This window comes from Balaenoptera borealis, assembly GCF_965194805.1.
Source record: "Balaenoptera borealis genome assembly, chromosome: 3".
In the NCBI taxonomy this organism is placed as follows: Eukaryota; Metazoa; Chordata; class Mammalia; order Artiodactyla; family Balaenopteridae; genus Balaenoptera; species Balaenoptera borealis.
This window is the reverse complement of record NC_138866.1, coordinates 178,217,502-178,225,442: the sequence shown is the minus strand read 5'-3', so window position 1 is coordinate 178,225,442 and position 7,941 is coordinate 178,217,502. Positions and strand designations below refer to the sequence as shown.

Genomic DNA, 7,941 nt, shown 5'->3' with positions numbered 1-7,941 from the left:
CCAGCCCTGTTATCCTTACCTGGGCTCTCTCCAGTATGAGACTGGACCACGTGACAGGCCGAGGAAATGAGCCCAGGGACTGTTGATTTCCACTCTCCTCCGGGAAGCACCCATCTTAGTCCAGGAGGCATCGACTTCCCTCATTCCCGGCATCCAGGAGACTGTAGGGTCCACAGCCCCGCAGAAGGGATTATGAATGAGAAACTGCTAAGTCACATGAGTGACTGTTCTAGAAGGAACAGCAGTGAAAGCATCTCCACTTCATCTGAAGAGTCGGAGCCAGCAGCACCCTAGGGGGCCCCCAGCAGACCTCACAGGGCAGGTTCAAGGCCAAGCCAGTGGTCCCCACCGCTGCCCAAGAAACTTCCCATCTTCAGAACCAGCCTACTTCTGCAGGGGAGAAATGGCCACTATGCATACAGACAGCTGCTACCACAAGCCAGGCTCTGTCCTTTATCTCACCAAATCCATGTGACAACCCTTGGACAGAGGTACTACTCTTTTCATCCCCATTTGACAAAGGAGCAAAGCAAGGTGAGGAACATCCCAGAAGTCCAAGCCCAGTCAGCCCGGAGTCAGCGCTCAGGCTCAGGCGTTTAACCACCATGCTACCTGCCTCAGTGGAGAGAGGGTTTACTGTATATGGGAAGATACTGGGGTGCTTCCAAATAAGGTTCCCAGCGAAGGAATCCTATATTTAGCAAGGCATTGATTGGGGGTGGGTGAAAGGGAAGTCTCTGGGTTGTGGGATTTTTCAGTCCGTTTGTTTGATGCTTTTTGTTAGCTTAGGAATGTTACCTTTTATGCCCCTATTGTATGCTTTCCCACCGGGGCTCCTGGGAGTCAGCTGTCAGTGTGTTCAGAGTGAGCATCTGGGCTCTTCCATGTGGCTTGGACCCCATTCCTTTTCCCTTCAAGGATACCTGCCTCATAACTAGATTTCACCAGGTCCCTGTTTCCCCTCATCCCTGGGGACAGGCCATCCTCCTCAGGGACATATACCCGGGACCACCGCTCATACATCTGTCAACACCTTCACCCCAGGTAAAGGTAGATTCTTGGGAGGAGGGGTGGGGCAGAGGGAGTGGGAGAGACATGCTTAAGTCTTGCAGAGGGGTGACTCCAAAAAATATTTCTTTGAAAAGAAAATACTTTATTTAGATGAAAATGCTGGTGTTATGTAACACCTTTCTTTAAAAATAGTTGAAAGAGGGACTTACCTGGTGGCACCGGTGGTTAAGACTCCATGCTCCCAATGCAGGGGGCCTAGGTTCGATCCCTGGTCAGGGAACTAGATCCCACAGGCATGCTGCAACTAAGAGTTGTCCTGCCACAACTAAAGAGCCAGCGAGCAGCAACTAAGGAGCACATATACCACAACTAAGGAGGCTGCCTGCCACAACTAAGGCCTGGTGCAACCAAATAAGTAAATAAATAAAATATTTTTTAAAAATTGTTTTTAAAAAGTCATCTACTTCTCTTTTAAAAAAAATAGTGGAAAGAATAATTTTTGAATAAGATCATATGTGCACCAAAATCTCGTATTCCACGTGGCAACTTGCATTTCCTCTGAATGATAACCAATCAATCAAACCTATGTATACCAGCCAATTGGTAAGCAAGTGGCTTTGCAGAAAGTCAGCTCCAAGCAAGGCATCGTTGGGATCTTGAGAGAGCCACAAAGATGTCGAAAAGGAGATTCCTTCAGAGCTTGTAAGTTGGGAAGATAAGACATTGCTGTGGAAAAGTTATCATGCTCAGATTTTCAGATATACTATTTTGAGTTTATTTCAAATGACTGAAGTTTGCCCTCTTTGGAGAAGATTCTGGACTTATTGTCTACATAAAACTTTACCCTAAATACTGATGTCAGAATTTAAGAATCGTGTGCTTTCAGATTGGGATTGACACATACACACTACTATATATAGAATAGATACCTAATAAGGACCTACTGTATAGCACAGGGAATTCTATTCAATACTTTGTAATGACCTATATGGGAAAATATCTAAAAAAGAGTGATATATGTATATGTATAACAGATTCATTTTGCTGTACACCTGAAACCAACACAACATTGTAAATCAACTATACACCAATAAAATTATAAAAAGAAGAATCATGTGCTTTCAGACGTCGAAAGTTTACACAAACATTCCCAGATAGCAGCACCAGATGTTACAGTTTTGACTATTACAAACAGACAGCATGCACTTTGGCCAATGCTGACCCCAGCTCACTTTGGAATCCCACTCTACATCTTTTCTGTACATGGTCTAAACTTATGTGTTGAAAGCAGATGTTTGCAACAGGTGGGAGCAGGTGGTTATAATGATAACTAACTTTACAAAGTGGTTAGTGAATGTGGCAAACCTTATCTGCCAGGCTGAGGACACAGTAGCGATGTGACTTGATCTGCATCTTGAAGGATAGGAAAGGATGAGAGGTCAGCATCAACACCGGTCCCACGGTGGGAAAGGCTCAAGTTCAGGGGCCAGTTCAAGACCTGCCTGTCTGAGGAGGGATCTCTGATGAGTAATTGTGAGAGGGAAGCTCAGAAGGTGGGAAAGCATCTTGAGTTACCTTCTAAAACTTTGGACCCATGGTAAGGACTCAGTCAGTACCTGCTAATTCATATATCAGTCCAAGGTAGCAGAGTGATATTTAGACTGACTGGAAGAAAATATTTCTTCAAGGTTAGACACAATTTTTCACTTTGGCCAATAGTTATTGAGCACCTATTTTGTGCCAAATATTTTTTCCAGATGCCGGGAATTATGTCAGTGAGTTGGACAAACACTCTGTTCTCATGGAGTTTATATTTTAGTGAGAGTGGCTGAACGACTAAATTAATATTACAATAATTAATATCTAAGCCCGTTGTATTGTTTGAGCAGACATATGCCCTCCTCATCCCCACTTCCATGTTTAAGGGGCCTGTAATGAAGGGCACTGCTGGAGGGAGAGAACCTTCGTTTAAGAATTAAACAGGCATTAAGAGAAATGACCTGGCAGCAGGTAGCTTTGGGTCCAGAGCCTCAAAACTAAGCAGAGAGGAAATGACAAGAAAGGAAAAGAGTAAGAAAGTACCACTAGGAAAGAGTTAGCCTGAAATTGACCAGAGATTAGGGGAAGTGAGGCCCTACAGCACAGCAAAGCTTTCCTCCCTGTTCCAGGTACAGAATGAACCACACAACAAGAATTCGATTAGTGTTAATTACCTAATCCATTTTCTTCATTAGCTCCCTGTCTTTTCCCTAACTCTTTAAGTTTTTGCGCAGCCTAAAAGTTGAGAATTACGTTTTATTTGGCGGACATACTGAGGACTTAAGCCCAGGAGACAGCCTCTCAGATAGCTCTAAGGGACTGTCCCAAAGAGGCAAGAGAGGAGGCAGGACATATAGGAGTTTTTGCAAAAAAAAAACCCCCTAAAACAAGCAGTTGGAACATCAAAAGATTACTGCTAATTAAAGAAACACCGGACATCTCGAGTTAATGAATTTAGCCCACTTTTGTGTATGGGAAGATGCAAGAGTCTGGACTCACTGAAATCATTCCTTTGATATGCACCTTAACTATCTGGGGCCAGTATCCTGCTTTTCTGCATCCTGAGTCCCCTCAGGGTGCACAGTCTTGGGGCGGCTGCAGTGGCTGAAGCCTTGATGGCTGCAACATCCTTTGTTTACTGATTTGCCAGGTGACATTCTCTGTCCACAGAAGCTGGCTTTCCTACTTTCCTCGAGCCCTCCTTGACTCTATGACAGTAATTCCATGGCCAGCAAAGGGTTGAACTGGAAGATTCTCCTTGCTCTAATGGAACAGGCAACCAGATTCTCAGGTAGCCACCAGCCTTTGAATATCCTTCTCAACGGCCAAGACCTATTGATGCATCCCAGAGTCTTCTAGTGACTCCGGGGCATGCAAAGAAGAACAGTCATACAGGGGATCTGAAATCACACTGCCAGAGATTCCCTCTTGTAGGCTAATACACATTTGCAACTTCTCACATGAAGCTGAAAGAAGATCTTGTTGGAAAGTCACATGGATTGATGTGGGTGTGACTCACCAATAGAGGGGAACGTGGGAGTGTTATGGTTAATGGGACACATCAATTCCTTTTCAGTAATTTCTTTACCTTTGTCCTTTGTCTTTTGCAAATGGATGGCCAACAGGTTCTAAAAAAATGCTGAGCCCTTCCAATTTCCACCTCTGGCTACATTTTATCTAACTTTAATTAAAGCATCAGAAAACAGGAGTTGGAATGTCCATGACACACTTCCTCATCTGTACAAACCTCATACTAAAATTGTTATTCACAGGCAGCTTCTTACTCAGGGGCAGATGAGGGGGAGCAGGGGGGCAGGAGGAGAAAGGGGAGAAGGAAGGACAACGCCTCTTGAAATAAATTCAGACAATTAAAATTCCACCACATGGGCACCAACATCAGGAAAGATTTCAATGGAAGAAATAATTTTGGCCTAAGAAACCTTGACACAGAGCCTCTGACATCAAGGTTTCTGGAAAAACTCAGCCAGGAAAAGTTTTGTATATGGCATCACTGCTTTTGGCAGAGAACTCGAAAATTGAAATGAAATGTACAGGCAGGCAACTTCTAAGCAATTTCAAGTAAGTACAGTCATAATTCATCTTTAGTCAAACAATGTGAGATTTTAATAAGAGCAACAGGAAAAGTTCTAGAAGGAAAGAACACTTCTGATTTCCATTGTTCTGCAAACACTCCCTCCCAAGCAGTGATTTATTCCCCCCCCCCATCCCCAGTTACTAAGTGGGAGTCTGGTTTGTGGAACAGGAGAAAAGGTAAACCATATTCTTTTATTCCAGTAGAGAAGGGTGATTATTTAATTCTTACATAATTCTAGGCAGATGATATGCACAGTGCAGTTGTTTATGTGATTTTGCAGAATTTGTGCTTTCTTAGCCTCCCACCCAAGTAGCTGGAAAACATCTACATGGGGAGCCAATGATCATGGGGGCCTCAGCTCTCTTTTTGGCTTTGAGATGGCGCACTGTGCAAAGTATCTAACCTCCTTCTGTTTCATCTGCAAGATGGGATGGGGCTGGTCCTTCCGAGAAACTATTTATACAAGCCTCAGTGTTGCTATCAAGGTATATAAAGTGTTTCTAAACTGCCATGTCATCCACAGAAATTTTGTTACATGCACAATAATAACCATTATCTTGAGCATCTACAAGTCCTGATTGTGACCCAAACTTGAATAGACTCATCACTTAGTGTTTATTTAGACTTCTCCCACTCTTAAAAGTTCTAGAACTCTATACTAGAATAGATATAGGACCCCAAATACCAGTGTTTTGGGTGAACAATGAAGCTTAGGGGGGAAAATGGTATAGAACAAGGTTTTTTGCTTTTTTAAAATTTTATTTTGAATAATGATAGACTCATAAGAAGTTATAAAAATGGTGCAGAGAGGTCCCTTGCCCCCTGCACCCAGCTCCCCCCCCAACCAGCATCCCCCAGTTGTAACATCTTATATAACTATAGCACGTTATCAAAAACAGGAAATCGACATTGGCACAATACCATTCATTAGATACTATTAACTGGATTCAGACTTTACTGGGATTAGAACCCGTTTTTAAAACAATGTGGACACAGCTAGTGGTAACCTGAGTCATTTGCATGAGATTTATTCTTGGAGGTAACTTGATATAGGGAATTTGAGTTTGCTGTCATCAGACCCAGATACTATGGGCAACTTATTTGTCACAGAGCCTCAGTTTGTTCACCTGTAAAATAGGAATAATAATACCACCCAAGTAAGTTGTCATGAGGAAATACCTCTAGTCCAATGAAAGTGGCATCTATAATACTAGGAACTCCAAATATAATAGAGTCCTTGGTTCCCTCATGAGACCTGACACTTCAGCGCCCAGGATTCTGTAGGAGTCCCAGGTGCTCTCCCAATAATAACCTGGTTTTCGATTATTCTTGTTATCATTATTATTTTGCTCAGGCTAGTGCTGTCTCTTATAATCAACATCCCTGACAAAGGCACATCCTCAAAAGATATGAAGTGAGAAGTTTCAACTCTGGGTTGGGCTTAATGTCACTTCTCTTAGAAGCAGCCCCCTACCCCAAGAAAGTGATTTGAAAATTTTGGGTCCGCCCTGCTCCAAAAGCCATCCTCCACCAAGCAAGCTAGCTGGCTTGGCCTCTTTGTGCTCCTGGGGGCAGGAACCCAAGCTGGACTTGAGGGCGGACTGACCCAGATGGTCCTCTCTATGCTCCCCTCCCCTGGCTCTGATGTGGACCCTGGAATTACCCTAAGGCTTTGACGCTGGAAGTCAGAGGAGGAGGCATCAGGCAGTCCCTAATTGGGGGTCTTCTTTTCCACCTTCCCGACTACCTGCCACCCTGTACAGGTGCCCAGTTTGCACTAATGGCAGCCTTGGTCCTGAGGGTGCCAGTAACACCCACAGGGGCTTCCCCTCCTCCTGGTTTTATTGTGTCTCACAATGACTTGTCTCTAATAAGCCCACTGGGCAAGCGCCATCCTTCATTCTCTTTTTGGTACAGTGCCTGCCATACCCTAATGCCCAATTATAAAAATACAATAATAACCCTCCTCTGGCCTACCGTTCTGGAGGCAGCACGGGGCCGCTAGTGAGCCTAGAGGATTTCCCCAGATCGGGGGTCCCGGGCAGAGGTCCCAGGGTCCCTGCAGTGCTGGTTGGGAGATGGGGTGGAGAGAGTCAGGGGGACGTGAGGGTTATATGGAGGAAGGTACACAGACAAGAGGGAGTTAAAGAATGGAAGTTGGTGGGTGGGTACCTCAGCTTCAAGGAAGCCTGAGGTTCTCGCGGAGAGCTTCAACCCTGGGGCCAGGATGATTGTCTTATTGGAACCTTGGCTCTGTCACCCACCAGCTACTTGCTAAGGACAAATTCCTTAACCCTCTCTAGCTTCGATTTTCTCCTCTGTAAATGGGGAGAGCAATACCTACCTCTGAGTTCCTGTATTATGAAGACAAAAGTGGGAAATAACAAGTACTTAGGGCCTCAATAAGTGTAAATTTCCTCCCACCATAACCTTCTAGAAACATCCAAGCCCAACACAACATGGAGATGTTCGCCTGTCAACACTCAGGCGCTGACGGCTGCCTGCATTCGGTGTACCCGGGCTGGGGGATTCTGTTCCCGCTGACCTTCGGCGTTGGGTGTCAGATCTCCCCTGGGGTTCCTGAGTGGCTCGGGACAGAAAGAGCTGCAGGACGCCGCGCTCCTGCGCAAACCGAGCGGGGTCGCACAGGGAGACCCCAGGACCTCCTGAGGGCCGTCAGCTAACCTGGGGCGAGGGTTTCGGCCTGAAAGGCAGCTACTGTCTTTCCCAAGAGGCGGGGTAGGGGGGCGGCGGGGCGGTCTGGACGCCAGGGTCGCGTTCACTGCTCCCGGGGGACCGGGGGGCGAGCGGGGCGGACCCGAGGGGGTGGCCGCTCGGGCGGGCGGGGCACGTGGGCGCGCGGCCGCCAGGTGGCACCACGGCCCGGGGCCTGGGCGCCGCCGCGGGCGGGGCGCGAAGGGGTTAAAGAGGCGGCGGAGGCGCGGCGGTGGCTCTTCGGGGAAACCCACCGGGGCGCGCGGAGGCGGGAGCGGCCGTGGGCTGCGGGGCCCGGCGCCGCGCCGGGCGGGGGCGCGGCCAATCGGGCGGCGGGCCCGGCGCGCGCGGAGCCAGGCGATATGGAGGGAGGCGCGGCGGCCGGCTGCCCCTGACGCGCCGCTCCGAGCCGGTGGTCGGCCAGCCCGCGCCGCCCGGGGCCCTGCGGCGCGGAGATGAGCAGGTCGGCGGCGCTCCTGCTCTGCCTGCTGGGCTGCAACGTCTGGAAGGCGGTGACCAAGACGCTGCGGGAACCCGGCGCCGGAGCCCAAGGTCGGTGCGCGGCGGCGGGCTTTGTGTCG

The 7,941-nt window shown here is 47.7% G+C and overlaps 1 protein-coding gene across 4 annotated transcripts in view; it reads left to right on the top strand.

Annotated features, from left to right (window-relative positions):
- Positions 1 to 7,546: 7,546 nt before the first annotated feature.
- Positions 7,547 to 7,941, top strand: part of FAM171A1 (family with sequence similarity 171 member A1) — a 147,613-nt gene continuing 147,218 nt past the window's right edge. For 2 of the 4 annotated variants that reach the window (XR_014242618.1, XM_082385362.1), the window contains exon 1: positions 7,549 to 7,912. Coding sequence is in view for 3 of the 4 variants with exons in the window: in XM_082385362.1 (XP_082241488.1) it covers positions 7,816 to 7,912 (97 nt within the window). In the remaining variant the exon portion in view is untranslated. Of the gene's footprint in view, positions 7,913 to 7,941 lie in introns of all 4 variants that reach the window. The other 2 variants (XM_082385363.1, XM_082385364.1) reach the window with 2 other exon arrangements.